This window comes from Plenodomus lingam (genome assembly GCF_022343315.1).
Source record: "Plenodomus lingam strain CAN1 chromosome Unknown contig_23, whole genome shotgun sequence".
In the NCBI taxonomy this organism is placed as follows: Eukaryota; Fungi; Ascomycota; class Dothideomycetes; order Pleosporales; family Leptosphaeriaceae; genus Plenodomus; species Plenodomus lingam.
Genome location: NW_027093940.1, coordinates 729,931 through 753,977, shown reverse-complemented (window position 1 = coordinate 753,977; position 24,047 = coordinate 729,931). Strand labels below are relative to the sequence as shown.

The window sequence follows — 24,047 nt, the reverse complement described above, 5'->3', positions numbered from 1 at the left end:
ATGATTGATAAAAAGATCTCCTGTCGATTGAAACTCACGTGTCTTCCACTTGCAATGCCCATTACACCTTCAGACATTCTCAGTCTTAACATCAGAAACGCTCTTATGCTTCTCAGCGATTCTCTCAATGCTAGCCCGCGCCTCGCCCTTAGCCTGCGCCGTAGAAATAGCATTAACGTCCTCATCAAGATGAGCGCTACCCTTCTTCGTCTTCCAGGCATAAGGACCCTGGTCGCTAAATAGGACCTCAATTTCTTCGAGAGTTTTACCGCAAGTCTAGGTAATTGTGTTAGTTGAACATGTCGACAATCCGATTGCATGGCAACTTGCCTCGGGGTAGGTGAGGAAGAATTGGGCGGCTGCCAGGAGACAGAGTACACCGAAGACGATGAACAGGCCCCATTTGATGTTTAGAAAGGCAGGTGGGATGAATAGACCAATGGCAAAGTTGAACAGCCTGTTTTAATGTCAGTTGATCGAAGCTGAAGCGGAGTAGATTATGCATGAAGAACTTACCAATTTCCAATGGCCGCTATACCCATGCCCCAAGCTCGGGTCTCCAAGGACCACACCTCGGCGGCATATACCCAGCAAATTGGGGCAAGCGTCAGGGCGTAGATGATTATTAAAAGGTAGGAGAAAGCAATGACGGTATTCGCAGGAGCGCCACGGACGAGCATGACGACGTTTTTATCTCCCTGAACACCCTCCGGAACGTATGTGTAGTTTGCACCAAGCAGGCCACCAACAACAACTAAAGGAGGGTCAGTGTACGTAATTTCGGGTTTTCTTATAATACTCACAATGGCAAATGCCCATGGTGATGGCGCCCCATACCAAGAGTGTTCGACGGCCAATCTTGTCAACAAAGAAGAACATGATTGACGAGAAGATGATGAACAGCGCGTATTGCACACCCGAGGAGATGAGCTTGATGTTTCCCTGCAAGCCTGCCATTGCGAAAATGTAGACTACGTAGTATGTCATGACCTACGCGGCGTTAGCCTCGTGCGAGCAGTCAAGTCAGCTAGATACTCACATTTGCGCCAGACAACTGTTGCCAAGCTTGCACAGAGAATCCAGCCAGCGTTCGCCTCCACATCCCGTTGTAAACAAACTTCCTCCAGCTCCGGGGAGCTAGACGTTCAGCGGTAAGAACGGTGATGATCTCCTCATATTCGGCGATAACATAGGGATCCGTGAGATCGCCGTCAGCCTGAATCTTGGCGAGGGTGAAGATGGCTTCCTCCGTCCGATCGACTTTTGCGAACCAACGAGGCGATTCGGGGAGAAATGGGAGGCCAATGAGAAAGAGGACACAAGGTACGAGTTGCATTCCCCAGGCTGTGCGGAAAGACGCAGTTTCACCGGGAATGAAGGAGCACCCGTAACCGATGAAAAACCTGCCATCGTGAGTCTTGTGTTTAATGTACCAAACCCAGAGACATACATAATGAGGATACCCCACTCAATTGCAAGCTGTTGAATGATGATGATGGCTCCACGCTGAGAATGTTTGGAGATCTCTGCGAGGTATACTGGCACTTGAGACGAGGTGATGCCAACGGTGATGCCGTTTAGAACACGACCAGCAATAAGCATGCCACGACCATTTACAGCAATCTGTAGAACTGTTCCGATAATCCAAAACGAACAAGCAAACACAAGGGCGTCGCGTCGTCCAAATTTGTCAGAAACGGGCCCAGCGATGATTGAGCCAACAACAGAGCCGGCAGCCAGTGCAGCACCAATAGCTCCTTGAACGACTCCAGCTGGATTGTCGAAGTATTCTCTGTAGTATCACATCAGCCCAGAAACATACATAATTTGTAGCGCAAGGCATTCACGACGTACATGTATTGGTCTGTGCTGATGATGGCACTCATCGACGAAATATCGAAACCAAACAACATGCCTCCCATAGTGGCGATACACGCCAGGAAATAGACATTATAGATCTTAGGGAACTTGGAAAACATCTCGACGGCTGGGGGCTCTCCACAGAGCTAGACGTGTACGCAGATGGGAAAGGTGTTTTGCCGACGGACCATGCATTCCCTGGAGCATTGGGGAATATATATCCTTCAAAGTTAGGCCGCAGTGCTACACATGCTACGTCGATAAATGGACCGATGTTGCAAAAGCGGCCGGGGTTTAGGGGACATCGATCGATGATGCTCTTCGTTCACGAGACGCCATCCTCGCCATGGGAAAGCGCAAATACGCATGCGAATCAATTGGCGAGCTCTCATTTCTGGGTCTTGGGGGTTAACGTGGGGATCGAGCTAAAAGCGCATGGGGCGTACCGCCTTGTGCAGCTCTCCGCACCCGTTGTGCATGCTTTGGCGTGGTAAGTGGCTTGCTGCCGACAAGCCCTGGGCCAACGGCATTGCAACTGACTCTTGCAATGATTCGTTGGTGCACACTTCTTTTTCCGAATTTGGTTGATGAGACGGGCAATTTTGCCGCCGTCGTATCAGGTGACATCGTATCCACATGGATTCGATGAGGATATATGACGTTTGCCAACTGTCCTTGAAGGAGGTTGGATGTAACAGTACCGCGGAAAAAGTGCCGACACTGACGCCGACTTGCATGTTGACTCGGAGTTTGGCCGACCGTCGACGATTCTGATGCGATGATCGTGGAGCAGAGTACAGAAACAGGAGTTTCAGAAGTTGTGGCGTCTTGGCAGTATACTTCCCACCAGGATGAGGATATTTGCCCCACATTCAAAAGCAGACGGTTGCATCGTATATACTGCAGCAAACGGGAGCTTTGGAAGCAAGATCACTGGGGTGCTCCAGTAACCAGGTCTGAACATAAAGTCAATAGGAACAGGCAAAGATCAACTTCGCAGTGTGAATAGTAGTGAGTTTGTTTTGTTCAGAAGATGCCTCGTGACGATCCATGCACGCATGTCTGCAGCAAGCATACTACATTCGCTCTGTTCCACACTTCTTTTCTGGTCATAATAAAATACCCTGGAGGAAGTGATAGAAAACTCGAAGGTGGAAAATATCAATTCCTTGAGACGAGATGAGACCCAATTGAACACGGGTCATGTGGCACCAGCTTTACACTGTTGCTCGAGTCGAAAACGATGGCGTCATCGTCAGTAGGCAATGCTATCACTGTGTTGTTTAATTAACCACTCGTCTATCCTTTCTTCACATCAGATCTGATGTATATTTCTGACTTCGTAAGTTATTCCCAATAGTACTCTATAGGTTTCCCGGTGAATGAAAGGTTCCCACATACCGTACGCTGCAAGGGACGGCGCGGCTTCCTCTAGCCACGATTCGACGCGAAGACTTTGTGCTCTGTGTTTCCTAGAGCAGAACATCGAAAAGGCGCTTTGCTTTAGATCACATCACGCATGAAACATCAAGAGATAAAGAATGCCTTCGAGTTGAAGAAGAACCATGTCTATTCGTAATAACAGTTGTTGAGGTAGAGAGGAATTCTAAGGCTACTATAAGTTGTCTTGCATCTAAACCCGAAATAGGGGTCGCTCCTTGTTCAACATGCTGACTCAGATGGCCAACGAGATAATGGTCTAGGCTTAACATTAATACGAGTCCACGACTCCGAGTATTTTCTTCCCATGCAGCATATTCGCCGATTCAACAGCATGATTATATTCTAATGAGTTCTGGCATTTTACATCAACGGTCCTGTGGTCTAGTGGTATGATTCTCGCTTAGGGTTTTCCCAGAGCACATTTGCGAGAGGCCCCGCGTTCGAGTCGCGGCAGGACCCAGTCAGTCATTCGACTCAACTTTTTTTGCCATTTTAAACACACTACAGTGGGACGACGGGTCAGGCCGAGCGCGTTGACACTGCATTTTTGCTCGAATGATGAGAGTACGTGCAAACTAGCCGTCGTGGGGATTAATTAGCTCCAGAACTCGGACGCAACACCAACAACTTTTTCTCTGTTTTCTTTCAAGACATCACAGCAACCCAAGGAAGCCTCAGTCACATTTCATGGCATTGCGAAGCCATCGATCACATGAGAGGAAATGATGGCTGGCTGGCTGCTGTACCTGCTGATTGATGCACGCCAAACCTTTTAAGACATCTGGACGCTACAATTGCCTAATTCTTGACTTCTATACCTGTTTACTAATGTCCAAAGTTTCGTAGAGCGTTCATCTTCCTTCTCCCAATGCATTCCAGTCTGTCAATTATAGCGGTTTTCCCCCGTGTAGCGCGACACGTGGAGACTCGGTCCAAGCTTAAGCCTGTCTTCCGCAGATTTCCAACATCACAACAAAATACCTACGAAGCTTACCACACTAACGACGAGCAACATGCAACTACGCTGGCCATATCCTGAGTCTCCCGGTGTTGGGGTGTATGGCCCAGTGACATCAAACCACAAGTAAGAACCCAGGGACCACCCATCCATCATAACAAGGCAATAGACGTGCACACTAACACGACAAAGTTTTTGTGAAGAAGTAAGAAATACAATGTACGCTGAATGACACAAGATAAGAGTAGGATCTCACCTCTCACAGGACTATGTCATTACGCCATACATTGCTGAGTTTGTCAACACTCTGACCAATGCAACATACGGTACATGCTTTTACGGCCCCGACTCATGTCCTCACTCCCAAGCTCATCCGAACCCTCAGTAATCTATGGTGTCTACGGCCTCCTCCGAGTACGCACCCACAAAGAAGGCGGTTACCTCTCGACCCTCGCCTTCCCCTACTGGGGCCTCATAGGCGTGGGCGTCCTGTCTGCCTACTTCCACGCCACACTCAAGTACCACAGCCAAATGGGCGACGATCTAAGCATGTTCCTTGCCGCCGGCGCCGTCCTGCACCAACTCCTCTGTTTCAACGCGTCAGTGGCCGAGAGGCGCAAATACACGCTTGCCATTATGGGCACCGTGCTCCCCGTGTCTGTGTACCATGTCTGGGCCGACGAGATCATCGCGCACGAAATCACGTTTGCGATTATGATTTTCCTCGTGTCCAAGTATGCGCGGGCGCTCATCAAGAAGCAAGTACGGAGTGAGGACCATCGGAAGAAGCTGGGGAGCATGGCGACGTTTGGAATTTCCATGGGCTTGTTTGGCTATTTCTTGTGGAATATCGATTTTCATCTTTGTGGCTATGTTACGACGTTTAAGCACTGGCTCGGTTTACCCTGGGGCTTCCTGTTTGAGCTGCATGCTTGGTGGCACATTTTCACAGGCATTGCAGCTTATGTTGGAATGGCCGTTGTCGAGTATCTTGTAACGATTGAAGAGGAGAGGGAGGGAGGTTTTGAAGAGGGATTTGTTTGGCCGGTCAGAGGTTTGATGCGGAGTTTGGCGGAGATGGACGGACCGAAAATGCGATGAAAGCTCTTCTGACTGTAAATGTTGGCTGGATGAGTTGACAAAAGTATGGGGTGGTGATCACCAGCCGGATTTAGGTGCATGTATGTGTTATGTGTACACTTTGAGTTTAAGACTAGATTATGTATACCTAAGATCTCTGTGTAAGGACTATAGGCTAAGTTTCAGCGCCACATTATATGTGGCATGTTGCTTCTGCCCAAGTAAAACTGGAACTAGCTACTTACCGGTACCTGGTGTGTGTGACCTTGCCCCAAATTGTCGCAGCACCTCAAACTATCATCCCCATAACCAGCACAACCACCAAGTAATACCACATCACCCGCCCCATTGTACAAAGCTATCCGCTCGAAAACTCGATTGACCATGCAATGAATCCCGTCCCTTCCTCGACCTCGGCCCTCACCATCCCGTCGAATGGCACATGTCATAGCAACCTACTTCGGACTTAGCAAAATCCCTAGCTCCGCTCCGTTCCGCTCCCCCCACATGCAGATCCTGATGAATATCCATCGGCAATGCAGAAAACTGTGTTGGGCGGCTATGTTTGGAAATAGGAGATTCGAAAGCTAATTGCCGTTTTGTGATTATGAGAGCTGTATTACTAGGTAAAGAGAGAAAGACAGAGAGAGAGTGTGTGTTTGTCAGTGGATAAGGTGGGTACGTGGGTATAAAAGAGTAGAAGAACTGTGCTTGTTGGTAGCCAGATAGACGATCAAAACCTACCTACCTACCTACCCCAGGGTACAATTAACAAAGAGCCGGGTAGAACGTTTTAGAAATTATAGTTAGTGGTGATATCATTCCGTTTTCGAACTTTTTGACTACTTCTTGGTCTGTTCTACCTTACCCCACCTACCAACCAACCCACCAGCCACCAACCTTTTCCCCAATCACTTCCAAACACCCAAATATTTTTGATTTCCGGCAAACGGCATCCTTGTATATACATACCCGCAAGAGCAGAAAAAGCAGAAAAAAGAGGGATAAAATAGTCAAGATGCCAGTCCTCCTGGGCAAACAAGTTGGCGAAATTGGCTATGGTATGATGGGTACGTTATTGCAGCTCTTAAACGCAGCCATAAACACTACTGGCGATCATGCACACCACACCACATCCCTCGTCTCAAAGAAAGAAACTGCAATTCAACTAAACTGCCTCACCACCACTCCATCATCCATACGTCCATACATCCACTAACCCATGGCCCCGCTCCCCAAAAAACAGGTCTAACATGGCGCCCCACGCCCCCCTCACAACCGCAAAGCATAGAAGCCCTGCGCACCGCCGTCTCCTGTGGCGCAAACTTCTGGAACGGAGGGGAACTCTACGGGACTCCGGAGCGAAACTCGCTGCACTTGCTGAACGAGTATTTTACGCAGTACCCAGCGGATGCGGACAAAGTCGTGCTTTCGATTAAAGGGGGTATTGTACCGGGTCAGATGGAGCCTGATGGGAGTGAAGAGGGGATCAAGAGGAGCGTGGAAGAGTGCTTGAGGGTGCTGGGGGGCAAGAAATTTTTGGATTTGTTTGAGTGCGGTGAGTTTGCGTGAGATTTTGGGATATTAATTGTTGGTTGTTTATGGCTATGTCCAGGACTATGTGATATCTGGAGAAAGTTTTTGTTTTATTGTGCAAGACAGGACTGATGATGCGTAGCACGTGTGGATCCAGCAACGCCGATTGAAGACACGATTAGCTATCTCGCCGAGTACGTCAAGGCGGGAAAGCTTGGTGGCATCAGCTTGTCTGAGGTGAGCGCTGCGTCGATTCGCAAGGCGGCCAAGGTGCATCCTATCTCTGCAGTCGAGGTAGAGTTTTCGCTTTGGTCGACTGACATCTTGGAGAATGGTGTTGCAGCGACTTGCGCAGAGTTGGGCATTCCCATTGTTGCGTACTCACCATTGGGACGAGGCTTCCTTGTAAGATTGGCCTCCTATTGTCTGTCATACTATACTGAAAATTGCGCTAGACGGGCAAATACAAGAAGCACAGTGACATTGATGATCCAATGATTCTTCATATGCCACGCTTCCAGCCCGAAGTGTTCGACCAGAACATCAAGCTACTGCACGCCGTCGAGGACATTGCCAAGGCTAAGAATGCTACGCCGGCGCAGATTGCACTCGGCTGGGTTCTCGCACAAAGCGGCGCAAAGGGTATGCCAACGATCATTCCCATTCCAGGTGCCACAACTTCGGCGCGAATCGAGGAGAATATGAAGCCGGCGAAGCTCAACGACGAGGATGTGAAGACGCTGAATGGTATTCTCAAGCGGTTTGCGCCGACTGGTGGGAGGTATCCCAAGGAATTCGAACCATTGCTGTTTGCATAGACTTGTCCTGTATTGTTACTGAAGGCTGGGTTAGCGACTGAAGATGAAGTTGTAATGAAGTTGGGGGTGTATAGAAAGAAGAATGTGGCTCAGATTAAGTGTTTGTAGTGTATGAGTTGATCGGCATGCGAGACTGCTGTGAAGCAGAGTCCTGGGAATTGCAGAACTCTGGTATATAACATCATTGGGAATGAGTTGTGTGGAAGAGGACGAGGGGGAGCTTACCATGATTGTCAGTGGCCAGCAATATAGGTAGGTATGCATGATGAATGCACCGCTATCGCTCTAAATCGCCATGACTTTGGATACGAAGAAGGATACCAGGGGCGTTGGAAGCCTCAAGTGGGTGAGGTCGATGGGTAAGGAGGAAGAAAGATGGTGTTGAGAAATGTATGTTGGGAGGCTGCTGGAGCTAGCTAGAGTTAGTTAGTGCTCAACATGAACAAACCCCCCCTGCCCTCCGCTCCATCGGCCATTGCACAACCACGCGCCTAAAGCTGGCTGGCATCACGCCTTCCATAACACCTAAACGTTGTTACCAAGCAATTTACTGTCACCGCCCAACGCTCACCGCCCACCACTCGCCCCCTAAACCGATTGCGAACCTTGCTCCCCCTCCTCCCGCCCCCAAAAGATGATGGAGTCGCCCGGCTCAGACCTGTCCGACTACGCCTCCGACGACTTCCCCGAGGACGTCAAGGGCGCCCGTATGAGCTACGAAGCTACGCCAGACCGCGACCACCGCCCCAGCAAGCGGCCGCGCCTTAATATACGCGCGCCCTCATCTCCCCCGCCCGCCCACATGACGACGACGTTGCCGGCCGATGAGGAAGAAGAGCTGTCCGAGGACACGGATGGGTCGGTGCCTGCATCACCCAACCACCACCCTGGCATGTCGCAGGAAGAAGAGTATGGCCAGGAGCAAGTCACCGTCTGCAAGTGGGAGGGTTGCCAGGTCGGGGATGTGCAAAACATGGACAACCTGGTCGAGCATCTTCACGAGGACCACATCGGTACGCGACAAAAGAAGTACAGTTGCGAGTGGAGCGATTGCACGCGAAAGGGCATACCACATGCCAGTGGATATGCATTGAGGGCGCATATGCGAAGCCACACGCGAGAAAAGCCATTTTACTGCACACTGCCAGGTAAGTACCTTCCCATTGCACGCGCACTCACCCCGTCCCTCACTAACACCTGCCCAGAATGCGACCGCTCCTTCACCCGCTCAGACGCCCTGGCTAAGCACATGCGCACGGTCCACGAGACAGAAGCCCTGCGCCCTTCTGATCCCGTTCCCAAGCACCACTCCTCCAACCCCACCAACAAAGTTCAGCGCTTGAAGCTGGTCCTCAACAGCGAGGGCAAGAAGCTGTCAAACGACAAGGGCTCGACGCCTGCCTCTCCCTTATCACACACCCATCCAACAGGCCCCTTGATCCCACCTGCACCTCACTCAGACGCCGACTATGCGCACAATAATGTCATCTACGTTCAAGACCTCGCCAGGCCAGATGTGCCAACCATGGTGCAGTTCCCTCCAGACATTGAATTTGCGCCCGAAGAGCTCGCCCTCCCTGCCCCCGAACTGTTCAAGCTTCTTCGGAGACAGCTACGCTGGGCAACACAAGAAGGCGAACAACTACGAGCCGAAGCAGACGTGTTAGAGAAGAAGCGCAAAGAAGAATGGGAGGCCAAGGAGCTGCTAGTGGAGAATCTCATGGAGGCACAAGTAGCGTGCGAACTTCGACGACGAGCCGAGGCAGGGTTGCCCGAGGATTTCGAAGGCTTCAGACAAGTACAAGAAGATATCGTGCCGTCGAAGAAACTACCCATCAAGAGCAGGAATGGAAAAACGCCTTGGTGGCGAGACGAGTCGTGGCAGTATCGACAGACGAGCGCTCAGGAGATCAAGCAGGAAGCACAGGCGCCACGACCTGCACCCTTGGATATCAGGCGCGAGGAGTTGCACGCTCAATCTGCTACGGGGTAATTGTTGAGTCCAGTGACTCTTCTTTATAAAACAAAGGACGTTGAACCCGTCATGTTGCATGTACTCTCGTCACGAATCCGCAGTGTCTCTCCAGACAAGCCCTCGTCCGGCTTCAGGCCAGGCTACTCTATATCTACAGCAGCACGACCTTGACAGCCTCAACACGCTACACACCCACACCGCACTCCTGCCTCCACCGATCTATGAGCTAGCCGGGCGATCTGGGCTCCTTGGCTTCCTCGTGCTCAAATACAGAAACAACATGCACACAGCTCACACCTTATGAAGCCCCTTTTTCCGTCTGAGACGTACTCCACAGCGTATGATCTGGATGACATATCGCCACCATCCCAACAATAGTATGAAGCCGGCCGCACACTTCACACCATTTAATTCCATGCGAGTCCGAGGGCCCGCGGCTAGCACCGAAGTTTTTCCTTGCTCACAATGGGATGGGAAAAGCATGGGGAAATGCGTATCCGAGATTAGCGACTACGACGGGTTCATCAACATTGGGATGATGCTAAATCGCACTCGGAGAACAGAAATGTGCACAAGCTTTTCTCGATTGAACAGCTCTTGCCATGCACAGAGGACTTTTTGGTGCTTAGGAAAATGGCATAGGTGTTGTAGGTATGGATTTCGGTCAAAACGGCACGAGCGATTATCAATACTGTTGGATTCACTACGGGTGTAGGTAGAATTATGGAAGATTATTTTCAGGATCGACACCAATGCAATGCCAAGTGTCCCTGTTACTCCGACTCCTTCCCAGATGTGCTGTACGCCCTTTCGAGCGATATGTCCAGAGATTTGGACGTCTGCGCACCCCACCATCTTCCGACGTGCGGGGATCTTCCTAGTGATGTGGACGTGCCTTGAATATAACGTCTCGACTCAAAGTGAGCGTCCGCCAAGGAAATACATCTACCTTCCCTTCCTCTTCTCAGACACACTGTTCTTGAACGGGTACCCACTCGTCCTCTTATCCGCCCCAGTCTTCCTGCTGATCCTGCCGTCACTGCTTGCAAACAAGATACACCACATTGCAACTGTAGCCAAGAAGCCACTTCCTAGGGTACCTAGACCGAAGGAGATAACGCCAGTTTTCGTCCACATGGTGTAACCGTAAAAGGCGTAGGCGGCGTGAAAGATGGCAGTGATGGTGAGTGTGGGCAGTGCGTATGGGGCTTTGGGATCAGCGGCTGAGGTTGTTGCGCCTATGGTGTGTCAGTTGAAATCTTAAGGGACATAGAGTAATCTCAAGGGAGACAAACCTTCTGATAAGCGACTAGACAGGGGTACGGAGCCCGTGAGCAAGACGGTCAAGATGCCCAATGTGATGAGTGTGAAGCCTAGTGTCCGGGAGAAGTAGACTTCGAGGGCTATTTCGTAGTGTTAGCCACATTGTCCTTTCGAAAACCGGTGATGATTCGTTACGTACTCGACGCTTCGCGGACCTCGGGGGAGAGCAATGCTACTATCATAGTCGGAGAGGCGATGAGAGGCGCGGCTTGGGTCGCTACATCGCTATCAATCTTTGCACCTGTTTTCGCGCGCGATGGAGAGACGTACCTAGCCATGCTGCAGTGCCGTAGCTGTAAAAGTAGTAAACCTGTTGTCAATGAGTCAGCTTCTCTATCTTTCAAGAAACATCATGTTGTGTCAAGTAAAACATACATCCATATTGATAGCTGATCTTGCAGTCCAAAGTGGTGATTCCAAAAGGTTGAGTCGAGTCCGGTCTTTACTTTCTCAGGAGCCCGCAAAGTGATTTGAATGAAGAATTATAGGCCTGGAGATGATTTGTGCACTTTGGAAGGGTTGGAAAGTGGTTCCTGGCGCGGTTTCCCCAGCAGGGCGTATGACGTCAAAGATCGTCACAGGAATGCACGACCCACTTTCGCTGTGGAAACATGCGTCTTACCGCATTTGTACGCGTCTGGTCTCTAGTCTTCCAAGCCTGGAAGAGAATAGGATTCAGCCGCATCAATCCTTTGCTTATTCGATACAAGATCCTTGTTGTGTGGGGTTTGGATGACGTTGTTGTGTTGATAGGTGATACTAGATGAGGTTTGAGATGTTGGTAGCTCACTCTTACAATCGCCGTCATAATTCTTAGTCGGATGCCTAGACGCGTATACTTGGTGGCCATCTTTGCAGGAAAGATTTACGGTACTCAGCTCATACTTGAAGCCCTGACCGATATATGTGACTTTAATGTATGTCAGCTGTTGGCACCAAACCGTGTGACAAGGCTGTACTGTACTGGTACTGTGCATGTAACATTGCCGACCTATAGTCGTATGGTGGATGTGTTCAGTGTTAAACAGATAGTGTAGTAACAATCGCAGTGACTATTTAGAATGCATCCATGGGAGTAGTCATGAAGGGGCGTCTAAATATAACGTGGTACTGTAGAATGCAGTCTCCAGCCCTTGCACAATTAATACCTACGTTGGTGTTCCTCGGGTGTTCTCTGCAACACACGCTAACTCCAAACAAGTATTTACGCAAACTCCGCACACAACATCCGGGTTCGAGTGGGGTAACAGCAGGAAGCTCGGCTACTACTACTACCGATATATACGTTGCAATTTTTGAAATCACCATCAATTCAATCGGTGGTATGGTCTAGTGGTATGACGTCGCGTTGTGGTTCGGCGAAGCCTGTGTGCTTCTGATCTTCGATCCGCGCCAGCCTGGGTGTATGTATATTCCACAACATTGAGTACTGCTTGTAACAAAGACTGACTTCCTTGAAGTCGATTCCCAGTACCGCCATGTTTACTTTTTTGCACTTTTCAAGTGCTGCAGGATTTTTTTTGAATATAGGTGTGTTGCGGAGATTACACACTGGCTCAGGGTACAAACCAATTTGAAACCCCTTTAGCTGAACACTATAAAAACTATGTATAACAACTAAATATGTGACATTAATCAGAAATCTCCTATACCCATCCCCCCTTTCCCCTTCAATTCTCTAGCCAATCTCTCCTCCGTCTTCGAAAGCTGAACCTCTCTCGTCCATCCCTCACCATCCCACCTGTCCCACAAACTCTTCTTCCTCACGGCTTCCCAGCCAGTCCCTTTAGACGGCGGATACCTCACACCCAGCACACCCATCCTATACCTCCTTAATTTCTCCATAAGATCATCCAACGCATCATCTTCAACCCGCCTCCGCGCCTCCTGCTTCTGTCGGAATTGCACCATGGCCGCCTCGTACTGCTGTTGCTTCAAAACAAAACGCGGCGGGTACCGGGGCACAGATCTCTTGAAGTCGCGGGTCGCGAGCCAGGATATTGGCGATGAAGAGCGGGCAGTCGAGGATGAGGTAATGTCGGGATCGGGGTCGGGTGGCAAGGATGAAGGGGTAAAGTCGATGTCGGCGTACACGAGTCCCTCGTTGATGAAGCGTTCCGTTCCCTGGAGTTTCTGATATAGTTCCTCAATTTCCTCTCTCAGACAGGCGTTTTCGCTCTTCGTGGCGCTGAATTGGCTAGTCGTTTTTTGAAGCTGGCTTTCTAGTGTTGCAATCTCCGTCTGTAAGTCGCGCAGATTCCAGTGCGACGCATCCTTTGTCTTGTTGTAGTAGTCTTTGATATACAATCGCATCTCCTTTTTCTGTGAGTCATTCTCTTCTTTAAATCCCCGATTGCGCTTTTCCAGTTCGTGTCTTGCGATCCTAGACTCCTCCTGCCAAAGCCGTGCGTTGGCTTGGTGTTTACTGGCTTCCAGTTGGAACTCTGCCAACTCGTTTTTAAGTTTGGTGATTTCTAGCTTCAACTCGCGATCCATTGATGCAGCTGCAACGTCTTGAAAGTCCTGGAGCTTTGCTTCCAAGCTCTTGCGCTTCTTTTGTTCTTCTTCATACAGTTTCTGATTCTGAAAAGTAAGTGCAGACCCGGAGCCTATACTACTCGTCTTCTTCTCGCTCAAATACTTGGACAGACGTATCTCCATATCTAGCTTCCCATTTAGCTGATAGTTTTCCTCTTTTAGTGCTTCAATAGCTTTTTCAAACTCCTGAAAGAGCTGGAGAAGTGAAGCAGCGTGATAATTCGCCACAGAGGCAAAATCTCCGAATTGTATTTTGCCCCTGACCAGGGCTGACTCATTTGTACCATTGACTAGGCTCGCAAACCTTTCTTTGACACAGCTTTCCAAAAATTCTAGATCATCTTTCAGCTGCATTAATTCGTCGTCAGTTTGTTGAGCCCAAGCCCTCGCATCCTCCATCTCTTCTTCCGCCTTCTTCACGTTCAGGCCAGCCGCTCGAAGCAATGCAATTTCGATAAGGGCATCCTCGAGATTGTCAGGGGCCTTGTCTTGCAGGTAGCATGTTTCAATGCGATTTTCCAATTCCACCACTTGGCAAACTAGCTCATTGTTCTTCTCCTGGAGCTGTGCATAATCCTCCAGTGAAATTTGTCGTTCAGGGAGAGATTCATTGTCCTGGTCCTGGACAGCTTGCAGTTGTTTCTCGGGTTTTATATACTGGTCCCGGACAGCGTCGTCAAAGTATCCTTGAAAGCTGGAATTGCCTTCCCTAGGTTGATTGGCATCTGCTATGACATGTAAAGCCTTGCTGGTGGAAGCCGTATCTGACGACGAAGTGAATGACTCAAGATGAAATGGATCAAGTGTGTGGCTGCGCTGCATACGGCGCCTCGATTTTCCAGGGCTACGAACTATGAGATTTGGTATCTCTACAGTCTCTTCGCGTCCACTGCTAGACGTTCGCTCAAATCCAGGCCTGGAAATGGCTACCGAGGAAGTATTCCCGAGATAACTAGGACCTCCACGACCCTCGGAAAACAACGATCGCTGACGCCGCAGGGAGTCTAGCCGTGTTGTTTGGTTGCTACTACTTATTGTTGACGTCTTTCTTACAGTGGATGGAAGATCCACCTTCTCATTTTGCTTTGCCATTGATGATTTTGTAGGGGCATCAAAGGTAGAGGTGTTTGCTTTACCCTGCAATAGTCGCGGGTCTCTCGGTTCGCCATCTGCATGTTTCTCAATATCTGGCTCTTCATCTTCTTCATTGCCTTCATGGATTCGATGTGCTGAAAGGATTGAGCTTGAAGCAATTATGTTTGGATTATCGACATGCGAATGATGTGATAGATTGCCTTCTGTGTCCTCAAAAGTGCCAGAGAGTGTCTCGCGTTGTCTCGCGGGAGGAAGTTCAAACGGCGCAGGCCCACCACGAGGAGACTGTTCTGGTGAGATGCCAAATTCGTTGTAAGAGTGGACATCAACTTCATGAGACTCGTGAGGTGTATCTCCAAAATTCTCCTTAACAAACTCCTCAGCCATGGTCTGTACGTTCCCCACTAGTTCTGAGACTCGTAATTGCTGAACACCTCACCGATGTGCTAGGAAGGTAGTGGGGTACAGATTCGCTTTGCCTGTACTGTGTTGTCGCCAATAGCAACGCAACGTTTGATGATATTGATGTGCCTTTGGTGTCTACTTGTCAACTGGGGCTGGCCTAGACCTTGAAAATCTGTTTGCTGTAATCAGTCGAACTTGCATGTCTTCGTTCCTTCGGCAACTATTCGCGTTGATTTCTCCAAATGGTATTGATGATCCGTGTATGTGCAGGCCTCCCGCTCCAGGCTCCAACATCAAACCTATGCGACTATTTTCACTAGCAGATATACTATTTACAAACTATCAGGTTTCCACTTTGCCTTTCCTTTCAAGCACTCTGTATTTGTTGTCATATACAGCAGGCTGAAAGTATGGCCTCACATATCTGTGGAAGCCATGGACTTGAAACAAAGGTATTCGCAGAGCCGCTTTGTCACGGAGCGTTTATGGGCAAGCCACCACGACGGAGAGAAAAGCTTCTTTGTACGTTTCACTGCTCGGAGACTTTCTTCAAGCCCATCCCGAAATACAGAAAGCAGCGAATTCGAGTGAAGTATCCATGGATCCGTTTTCGTCTGAGATGTACTGGTATTCTGAGCTGAATGGAGTAGTTTGATGCTCGAGCTAATCGATGTCAGAATGATTGAGACACGACTGCATCTCTGCAACGCGTGGCTGGAGTTTGGAGTAGCCCGTTCACTAACGGATAAGCACTACCGCGGCTCGCGAACCCTCAGGGGGTCGAAACTGTTTACTTGCCAGAGCGCCACACGTGAATAGGCGAATTGGTGAGGCTTTGCACGTGGTTCCCCGGGTTCAGCTTCCGCGGAGCCTAGTGCCAAAATGGCAATTGGTGCTGCGTTACGCCAGCGAACGAGCTAGGCGATTGCGCGAAGTGCGCAAAGCTTATAGTGACTGATGGAACATAGTCTCATTTGTTGATCTGGAGAGTTGAGTTCGTGAGCTGAGCGCTACGACTGCAAGGCTTGGTGCCCGCTCGTAAAGGGTTCAGTAGGAGAAGGAAGCTGCCCCTAAAACACCAATTCGAGACGTGCTCCGTGAGGTACCATACTTTGCGCCTCGTTAATGCTCATTACTTGACTGAAATAGGCCCGGACCGATTGGCTGCGAGATATCTGACCTGTTGATAAGACACTCCTGACCGTGGACGGTGTTGTCGTACTCTCCCATTAGTACCTACATTAATGAAGAAACTCAAATGTATCTTATCAATGCCATGTCCACATTGGCGCCACTGCCATTTTCTGATGGATTTGGATTGAGAAATTCCTTACCGGTACACACTAGACGACATGACAGTTCGAAGTGACTGGTCACGTTCAACAAGGTACGTACATTTGCGGAAGTACATGCAATCTCCTGTTTCACCACAAGGAGTGACTCAATTGCAGAGCGGAGCAACCATTGCATCATTGTCAGCGCACATGTGCATCTGTAATCATTCTGACCCAAATAAAATACCGGAAAGATGTAACGTGTGCATCTAGTACCAGGCAGCCTTGAGCTTGACGCGATACACAATTACCATTCGTCTAACTACTGCGGGATTTTCGAATAGTGTACCAGATACCGGAACGCTTGAGCCGGATCTAGTGTGTACTGATGTCTCTGCGATTAGTCTGGCTCATGTGGACGTCGCTCAGTCCGGGATGGGGGTGACCGCACGACAGATGTCGCAACCACTCTTGAACAGCCAGTACAATAGGTTCATTCAATAGTCGATGGGACGAAGTAGACTTAGCGCGGTCGGGGACTTCGGTAGGCCAGACCATCGACGGCAAACCCGTGCCATGACATCGTTCCATGGTAGGAAAAGCAGCTGATGTGGGGTAGATCGTTTCCTATTGCCGGTGCGGTGCGATACAAAGGATAGCTCTGCATTTAGCGCTCCCGAGAGGAAATAAGGTCAGTTCTGATCCACACAGCCAATTCTTCGCTCCCAGTGGCCATCTCAATGCAGCGAATGAGGAGTGGCTTGAGTGGGTCTGATACCAAGACGGCTCATATGGATGACGATGGCACCAGCGATGGTGCTCAAAAAGTTAGTATTGCGAGCGCTAACATGCTATCGGGAAAATATTGTGGCACGAATCCCTATTGCAAGATTTTGGGGGTCAAGAGGTGTGAAGAGATGAAACGATGCGGCGAGTGACATTACGTTGACAGTATCAATCGCAAGAGCACTGGTGGTGGCGTTAGCTTACTCTGAGCATACCGCTGCACGTGAGGGAGTTGTGCCTACAAACCATCTCGTCAGAGACCTGTTGGAAAACACCTAGTAATTCTGCTGGCCTTCTCAGGCTCCGCCCCAGAGGCCCTGCCGCTCTGAGCGGCAGGTACCAGTCAAAGATCCGGTCAGGATATGCATGTTCAGACTACACAGACCCCTGATTCAAAACATCCAGCATTGCCTACATGCAAGATGTTTTCCTAGGCTTTCGTTCGCTTGGTAAAGCCGATTACCGTATGTCTTTGTAGTTCGATCGACGTGGTTACACGAAACCAGGAGTACTGTTTGGTTGCCGCCCCGAAGCGGTTGTAGTGTACATTCCGTAAGCGGGATGATGCCTACTCACCACGATCAGCCGGAAACAACCGACTTCCTGCTGCATGCGACATGCAGAACCTTTCTGAAATGCCCGAAAATCAGCAAAGTTACTGCTGATGGGATCCTAGCCTACCGTAACGGTCTTGCCGACGAGATGCTTGAGCCGAACTAAAGTTACGTCGGACCACCGATAGCCGTGAACAGTGGCAATGGGGAAGATCAATCGCGTTCCAGGGCAGCGCCTCATCTCGTCTATAAAGTCACTCCGCGGACCTGAAAAGAATCCGAGCTTCCATCTTGCAGTAATGTACGAATCTGCAGTCTGCACCAGCGCCCAAACATAGACTCGTAAGGAGCAAGTGGTTTCATGTGAGCCTGACGTGGTCCTAGACCCGATGCCCTGACGCTTCGTAGCTTGTTGACGCACATATGGAGGCTGTTTGAGCTCACGGGGTATGGGAACCAGCCCTGCCAAGCTTGCTCAATCGCCAAGGGTAATGACATGAGAGGGGTGCAGGTGTCCGTAAAAAAGGATGCTTGGACCAATCTGCATTTCCATGGAACATTCGCTCCGTCCAACTATCGACAAGGTGATAAGGTGGCACTGTTCAAGGCATGTTATTGGCGGTAGAGAGGGGAGGATCGGAGTCCTACGATTGTCATTGGGCATGAGGAGTGTAAGGCTTGATCTGGGGATACTCAACTCCAAGGGTCGATACAACGGCTGGAGGGCCCAGATAGCTTGTGGCTTACGACAGCGACCGCATGTATGCGCATGACTTCTGCAAGCCATGAGCAACCCTGCCAGGTTCCACACATAGACACAGTTCGCGAGGGTACGTTGCTAAGGGCGCCCATGATGGGGGTAGCTCCCGATCGTGGCTGCTGCTATGGAGGGGCTGAGCGCTGGCTGCCACCTCCAAGGCGTCGACGACGAGATATTTTGGACTTGGGACGAACGAACGGACCAGGGGGCTGGTTTCGCATGGTCTCTCCATGCACTTGACAGCTTGCAGAGCTCCACTCTCTCAAAAGCAGCGCGAGTCCCTGGGAGTGACAAGCGCGCTGAGCTATCACCAATCCGGCACCTCTTTGTCCGCGTTCAGACGACCAAGTGAATCGCAATACACGTGAGCAGCGTATCTCGAGGCTAAGTAGTCGCCGCAACCACCTTTTGGGGATGGACGTCTAGACAAAGGATCGCATTCTATCGACTTGCCTGAACGCATTACTCAAGTTGCTGTCCAAACCGTTCCCAGTAACCGATAAAGAATAAGGCCGGAGCCCCAAAACCGAGACAGTCCGTCCAGCTGTGTCTCGCGGCGGAAACTCCGTCGCATAGTTTCGACATTGATTGCCAGTGTACCAAAAGCCTGGAGCCGGTGAGAAGCGGGTACCTGCAACAGGTTCGTTCCCTAAAGTCTTTGCGAACTCCAATGCATCATCGCGATGGAGCAAACGAAGCAATTGAGCTATACACTTGCCAAAATGACTGACGCTTTGGAAAGACCATATCTAGAAGCCAACATTACGACTATTACAGCCTTCCGAAAGAGCCTCAAGACACGCAGATCGACAGCGTACAGTTCGTGGTCAACATTGCAACAATCGTTGCCACCTGCGTGGACAAGTCATCGCGCCATCCACGGTGCACCCACATCTCCCAGGTTTGGTCCTCGTCGATATCACAAGTCCATTGAGTCGTTTGGATTGAGTCAATTGCGCCACTCAGCTCCAGCGTCTTGACAGTTTTCAGTCTAGGCCTTCAGGTCAGGCAGGACTTGGAAGTATGCAGGCTGAGACACTCATCCACCAACATCCTCCCACTCCGCCTATCAACGGTATAGAATACCAGGCAGGTTTGTCGCACATTGTGGAATATAACGCCGACGGCAGCTATTCCTTCAGTGAGGTTAGCCACGGTTCTCCAAGACCAATGGCCCACGAAACGCTCCCTTCGGGCATGCCATACATAAGTGGAAACTCCAGGAACGTACCCGGGTTAAGCATACAATATGTGAGACACTTACAATAGAATGACAGGTTACAGCCGCTAATCTCATCACAGGACGGTTACGGCCCTGCCACAGATTATCTCCATAGTGGGCAGTACAACAGCATGCAGGTACTTGACATCTGATATGGCCCTCCGATGATCTTGCTGATGTGATTAGAACCATCAAGGCCCGACGTCACCACCGACACCAAGGTCCCAAGAGGGCGATGACTCGGTGCAAAGAACCGTAAGAAGCGGCCGAATCGTAGCACCGGTGACACCACCTCGAAAAAACGATTCAACTCCTCCACCAAAAGCTCAGCCACGGGTCTTGAAGACACCGAGGACTCGGAAACCAAAAGCGGGAAAATCTGATAAACCAAAGACGCCAGAGCTGACAGCTCCCTTGAGCATTTTAACGAAGGAGCTACAGCACATTCCCGTCAAAAACATGGAGGAATGGGTCAACAGACCCCCAGAAGTAAGACATCTAGAAGCCCAGAAGCGAAACGGGTATATCACAAGACCCATGAATTCATTCATGCTGTATCGTTCGGCATACGCAGAGAGAGCAAAATCATGGTGTCTCCAGAACAATCATCAGGTTGTCTCTTCGGTAGCGGGCGAAAGCTGGCCGCTGGAGCCAACTGAGATACGTGAATTGTACAACGAGTATGCAAAAATCGAAAGAATCAACCATCAGAATGCGCATCCGACCTACAAATTTTCGCCGAGTAAGGCAGTGGTCTCTGTCAGGAAACGACGAAGTGAGTGGTCGGATGATGAGCCGAGTGATCTAGAGGATGCAGAATGGGCTCCTGGAAGTGGCAGCTCTCGTTCGAGACAGGCAAAAAGAATCGAGCGGTCCATGAGCTATCCTCACAACAATGTGGGGATGATCGAGTATATGGAACCACGCTTCGGACCAAATCGCCACGGCGTGAACACATCCACATGGGAGATGGCCAATGGAGGTAGACAGGTGCCGATACCGATGGCCCAGAATGACCTGTACAACCAATACTACCAGACCGCTGCGTACCAACAACCCATGTACATTGCCAGCGAGTATAACGATGCAACACATATGCGCAGGGTGGACGCGTCACCGCCTCCTGTCTCTTTCGCATCAGACAACAGTCTGTTGGGTCTGCCTGGCGGCAACTCAGATCTGTTGCGGCAATTCCCGTCTCATGGTAACACGCCATTTGACGATACACAAGTGGATCCCATATTGATGGGGTATGCTGGTGGCCACTCTGACATCAATCCTTCAACGCTTCAGCACAGCTACCGGCCAGGTCATTTGATTGCAGTCGATGAAAGGCTTCGTCAACAAGATCTCGATAATCTTCTTGAGTTTGGATTATCGAATGAAGAGTTCCGCAATGGCTCCTGGCAGTCGGATCCAACGATAGCAACGCTTGAGCAGGAATCGGAGTTTGAAAAGTGGATGGGGGGTGACCATTAGGCCAGTATATTTCGGATCAAGTTCAATAATATTCGCTGTCTTGGCCGTACATCGGTTAATGGAGCTGTCTACATAGAGGGCCATGGACCTCCTGCATAGACGAAACGCAACGGTTGTAAAACAACGAGGCTTCCCTTTGAACGTGTGAGCGTAGTTTTAGCCTGAATCAGACATTTTATGTGAGATTCGATTTCTGTTGTCACATTACCCGTGGTCACTGGCATGCTAAATTGGACACTCGCAGTGAAATTGTTCGAGTATACTCAATTGCCATGTATGACCAGATGGTACCAATCCGTGTGGTATTGGATTAACGGCTCTCTAATTAGTCTTCTAGTAGTGGAAATTGGATATCCTGATCGATTTCAGCGAATGGACTTTGAGAGAAGGGAGCTCCAGGCAGGAGGCAGGCCATCTGACCATGGGACCGCCCAGACATGGCATGGCGCTAACAGTGGGGCACGTTAGTGCGCTGCCGTGTCTTGCCTAGTATTATTTACTACTAGTATAATTTTAAGTAAGAATAGTGAACTAACAGGGAGAGTAACCCATTTAAACAAGGAGAAGGAGGAGGGCTTGGACAAGGTAGTAGATATCTTATAGTGATTAACTCAGTTTAGAAAAAGAATTAAGGAGAAGAAATTTCTATTAATAAGATGTGTTAAAGAATCAAGTCTTAAGAGGCCTAATATTCTATCCTATAATCCTCCCCTCCTTTATACGTTTAACGTATATATATCTGTATCCTTATCTCCTAGCTCCTTCTAAGCTAGCTCTTTGTAAGTAAATTCGCTAAGGCAGAGCTGCAGCGTGGATATTAGAGTTAATGGCAGAGGGAGTAGACATAGTAATAGTTTGTAGAGTAAGTAAAGAGGAGAAAGGAAAGTACTATAGGGTCTAGTAGCTAGTTAATATAGCTTATTAAGAGGGACTAAGAGCATAAGCAAGAGAGTGAGGGTGAGGGTGAGAGTGAGGGTGAGGGTAAGAGTGAGGGTGAGAGTAAGGGTAAGAGTAAGGGTAAGAGTAAGGGTAAGAGTAAGGGTAAGAATAAGGTTAAGAGAGCGATTATAACAAGGTACTATATCTTAATAGCTACACAATTATATATCTCCCTCCTTACCCTTATAACTTTTAAATAGAAGGAGCTATATAGCAGGGTTAGTAGCTGCTAGTAAAGTTAGGTAGTAGCTAAGCCTCTAACGTTATACATCGCAAGATTAACCTAGCAAACCTTACCTTTACTAGCTATTTATAGTAAGAAGGCCTACTTTCTTAGCTCCTATAGCCATGGCTATATATTTAAGCCCTCCCCTATCTCCCCTCCTACTAACAACTTCTCTACTCTTTCTTCCTTACGCAACAAGCGCTCTAAAACGCCCTTTAATTGACACTTATTGCCCTTTACCTTTCCTAGGAGCCCTAATAGTAGAGCTTCGGCTCTTGCTTCTGCACTAGTAAGGACGGCTTTGCTGTTGGTAGTCAAGTTACATGAAACAAAGGCCTCTGGCTGGGCATTAGAGTTGCTTGCTGCTACTGTTGACAATTCTCTCTCTTCTTAGCTCTTTGAATGTAGTGGCCTAATCACCCATAAACTTTAAGGGGTCTCACCTAGTCTGCTACGCGCAATTAGGTCTGTCAGCCAGCAACTGTCCCAGTCTGCCTTACGCAATAGGGTACAGGATCCTCACCTACATGCGTCAACGCTGTAGCTAAGCAGCAACCGCAGTCTGCTTCACGCCGCAGCTGTGTATAACTTATAGTTTTCTAAGAGTAGAGGGGATATCACTTGGGTGCTTCACAACCCTACCTTGTACAAGGGAATAAGGTACTATAGGTTGCAATCCTACGTACCTGGCGGTCTTGGACGTTGTGTGGTACCATAGGTGCAGTCCCTATACTCTGGACGATTACACGGTATCGATCACCCACTAGCGTCTCTAATGACTGTTCAACTGCTTTCAACGTATCAACGGTTGCAGGTGAGCCTGATTTAGCAAAGGAGAACCTAGGGAGGGCCCGTTGTTGTTGCCAGCTTGCTGGTGCAATGAAGGAACTTGTTATGACTTGAATCGTTGCGCAACATGGAGGACTGAAATCGTTGCGCGCCTAGATACCTGTTATACTAATGTGCAAATCTCTGCGGATCAAAAGCAGGCGCCAAATTCACATCTGCCGTACACCGTACTAAGCAACATTTGATCACGTCTTCATACCTAATGCCGTCGTCGCCGCCCACGTGCAAAGCTGTTGCTCCTGGTCTACATCTTGTCTTGCTTATGAGTCTATGGTAGAGCACAATGAAAGGCCCTGAGTGGGTGCGAAACTTCTTGAACGATATTCATTGATGAGATAGAATAATCAAGTCTACAATGACGCCAAACCTCGATTATGAGAGTACTGGCGAAGCTGGAAGGGCAGCCAGGTGAAGGTAATGTGTTCCGAGTTGGCGTTGGCAGAATGGCCCACTCCTCGACTAGCGGCCCGTCGCGCCCGATGTGGACCCCAGAAGGGCGAGAGTGCCAAGCAACCCCACATTGCGCTTTGTTTTGGCTCCTGCCGCTCCTCAATGATAGCAATCAACACCCATTGCTCTCGACTTCGCCATGGGCACATACGCATCGCAATGAAGCGAACGCGATCGTACAGCGAATTTCCACCATGCTGCGATTCAACAAAGCGCCACAGAAGGCATAGTGCACATGTTCGCTCGCCTCGCGCCTCGCCACCTCCATCGACACCTGCTCTTACTGAAGAAGCACTTCACTCCTTGCAACAATCATACTCCACAACAGCTCACCCACTGACACAACAAGAAGCCCTCGGTGGTCTAGTCAAAATGGCAGCACCTCCAATCCCCGAAGCGCAGCTTCATCACACAGCCGGGGCCGCTTCACGAGGCGTGATGCAAACGCCCGTCGGTTTCGAACACCCAGTCCGATGA

At 49.6% G+C, this 24,047-nt stretch overlaps 11 protein-coding genes across 11 annotated transcripts; 5 read left to right on the top strand and 6 right to left on the bottom strand.

Moving 5' to 3' along the window:
• Positions 1–69: 69 nt before the first annotated feature.
• IAQ61_005982 (uncharacterized protein) lies at positions 70–2,266 on the bottom strand (the record flags this gene model as incomplete). The annotated part of the gene is made up of 7 exons (XM_066097010.1): positions 1,855–2,266; positions 1,451–1,792; positions 1,040–1,403; positions 804–990; positions 517–754; positions 331–457; positions 70–276 (listed from the first exon to the last, which is right to left on the bottom strand). Exons 1-7 carry the CDS (start codon positions 1,977–1,979, stop codon positions 70–72), a joined length of 1,590 nt encoding a protein of 529 aa, XP_065953002.1. The 5' UTR covers positions 1,980–2,266.
• A 1,515-nt stretch (positions 2,267–3,781) lies between these two features.
• IAQ61_005980 (uncharacterized protein) lies at positions 3,782–5,507 on the top strand. Its single transcript, XM_066097009.1, has 3 exons — positions 3,782–4,387; positions 4,505–4,587; positions 4,647–5,507. The coding sequence occupies exons 1-3, from the start codon at positions 4,317–4,319 to the stop codon at positions 5,360–5,362; spliced, it is 870 nt and encodes a 289-aa protein (XP_065953001.1). The 5' UTR covers positions 3,782–4,316; the 3' UTR covers positions 5,363–5,507.
• A 1,552-nt stretch (positions 5,508–7,059) lies between these two features.
• On the bottom strand, positions 7,060–7,248 carry IAQ61_005979 (uncharacterized protein; the record flags this gene model as incomplete). The annotated part of the gene is made up of 1 exon (XM_066097008.1): positions 7,060–7,248. One exon carries the CDS (start codon positions 7,246–7,248, stop codon positions 7,060–7,062), a length of 189 nt encoding a protein of 62 aa, XP_065953000.1.
• Positions 7,249–7,371: 123 nt separating this feature from the next.
• IAQ61_005978 (uncharacterized protein) lies at positions 7,372–7,695 on the top strand (the record flags this gene model as incomplete). The annotated part of the gene is made up of 1 exon (XM_003835960.2): positions 7,372–7,695. One exon carries the CDS (start codon positions 7,372–7,374, stop codon positions 7,693–7,695), a length of 324 nt encoding a protein of 107 aa, XP_003836008.2.
• A 634-nt stretch (positions 7,696–8,329) lies between these two features.
• On the top strand, positions 8,330–9,688 carry IAQ61_005977 (uncharacterized protein; the record flags this gene model as incomplete). The annotated part of the gene is made up of 2 exons (XM_003835961.2): positions 8,330–8,843; positions 8,901–9,688. The coding sequence occupies 2 exons, from the start codon at positions 8,330–8,332 to the stop codon at positions 9,686–9,688; spliced, it is 1,302 nt and encodes a 433-aa protein (XP_003836009.2).
• Positions 9,689–10,615: 927 nt separating this feature from the next.
• On the bottom strand, positions 10,616–11,374 carry IAQ61_005976 (uncharacterized protein; the record flags this gene model as incomplete). The annotated part of the gene is made up of 5 exons (XM_003835962.2): positions 10,616–10,908; positions 10,966–11,073; positions 11,133–11,210; positions 11,264–11,303; positions 11,369–11,374. The coding sequence occupies 5 exons, from the start codon at positions 11,372–11,374 to the stop codon at positions 10,616–10,618; spliced, it is 525 nt and encodes a 174-aa protein (XP_003836010.2).
• A 263-nt stretch (positions 11,375–11,637) lies between these two features.
• On the bottom strand, positions 11,638–11,970 carry IAQ61_005975 (uncharacterized protein; the record flags this gene model as incomplete). Its single annotated transcript, XM_066097007.1, has 2 exons — positions 11,638–11,903; positions 11,958–11,970. The coding sequence occupies 2 exons, from the start codon at positions 11,968–11,970 to the stop codon at positions 11,638–11,640; spliced, it is 279 nt and encodes a 92-aa protein (XP_065952999.1).
• Positions 11,971–12,628: 658 nt separating this feature from the next.
• Positions 12,629–15,013, bottom strand: IAQ61_005974 (uncharacterized protein; the record flags this gene model as incomplete). The annotated part of the gene is made up of 1 exon (XM_003835964.1): positions 12,629–15,013. One exon carries the CDS (start codon positions 15,011–15,013, stop codon positions 12,629–12,631), a length of 2,385 nt encoding a protein of 794 aa, XP_003836012.1.
• Positions 15,014–17,245: 2,232 nt separating this feature from the next.
• On the bottom strand, positions 17,246–17,886 carry IAQ61_005973 (uncharacterized protein; the record flags this gene model as incomplete). Its single annotated transcript, XM_066097006.1, has 4 exons — positions 17,246–17,274; positions 17,334–17,352; positions 17,668–17,721; positions 17,773–17,886. The coding sequence occupies 4 exons, from the start codon at positions 17,884–17,886 to the stop codon at positions 17,246–17,248; spliced, it is 216 nt and encodes a 71-aa protein (XP_065952998.1).
• Positions 17,887–19,127: 1,241 nt separating this feature from the next.
• IAQ61_005972 (uncharacterized protein) lies at positions 19,128–21,106 on the top strand (the record flags this gene model as incomplete). Its single annotated transcript, XM_066097005.1, has 6 exons — positions 19,128–19,306; positions 19,401–19,480; positions 19,536–19,551; positions 19,629–19,656; positions 19,708–19,764; positions 19,814–21,106. 6 exons carry the CDS (start codon positions 19,128–19,130, stop codon positions 21,104–21,106), a joined length of 1,653 nt encoding a protein of 550 aa, XP_065952997.1.
• Positions 21,107–23,729: 2,623 nt separating this feature from the next.
• IAQ61_005971 (uncharacterized protein) lies at positions 23,730–24,047 on the top strand (the record flags this gene model as incomplete). The annotated part of the gene is made up of 1 exon (XM_066097004.1): positions 23,730–24,047. The coding sequence occupies one exon, from the start codon at positions 23,730–23,732 to the stop codon at positions 24,045–24,047; it is 318 nt and encodes a 105-aa protein (XP_065952996.1).

Excerpts from the sequence above, each read along its gene's own strand:
- IAQ61_005980 (XM_066097009.1), top strand. The coding sequence starts at position 4,317 with ATGCAACTACGCTGGCCATATCCTGAGTCTCCCGGTGTTGGGGTGTAT. Across the intron at positions 4,388-4,504 it reads CCAGTGACATCAAACCACAA|AGTAGGATCTCACCTCTCAC; the intron begins GTAAGAACCCAG and ends ACACAAGATAAG. Across the intron at positions 4,588-4,646 it reads TCTGACCAATGCAACATACG|TAATCTATGGTGTCTACGGC; the intron begins GTACATGCTTTT and ends CCGAACCCTCAG.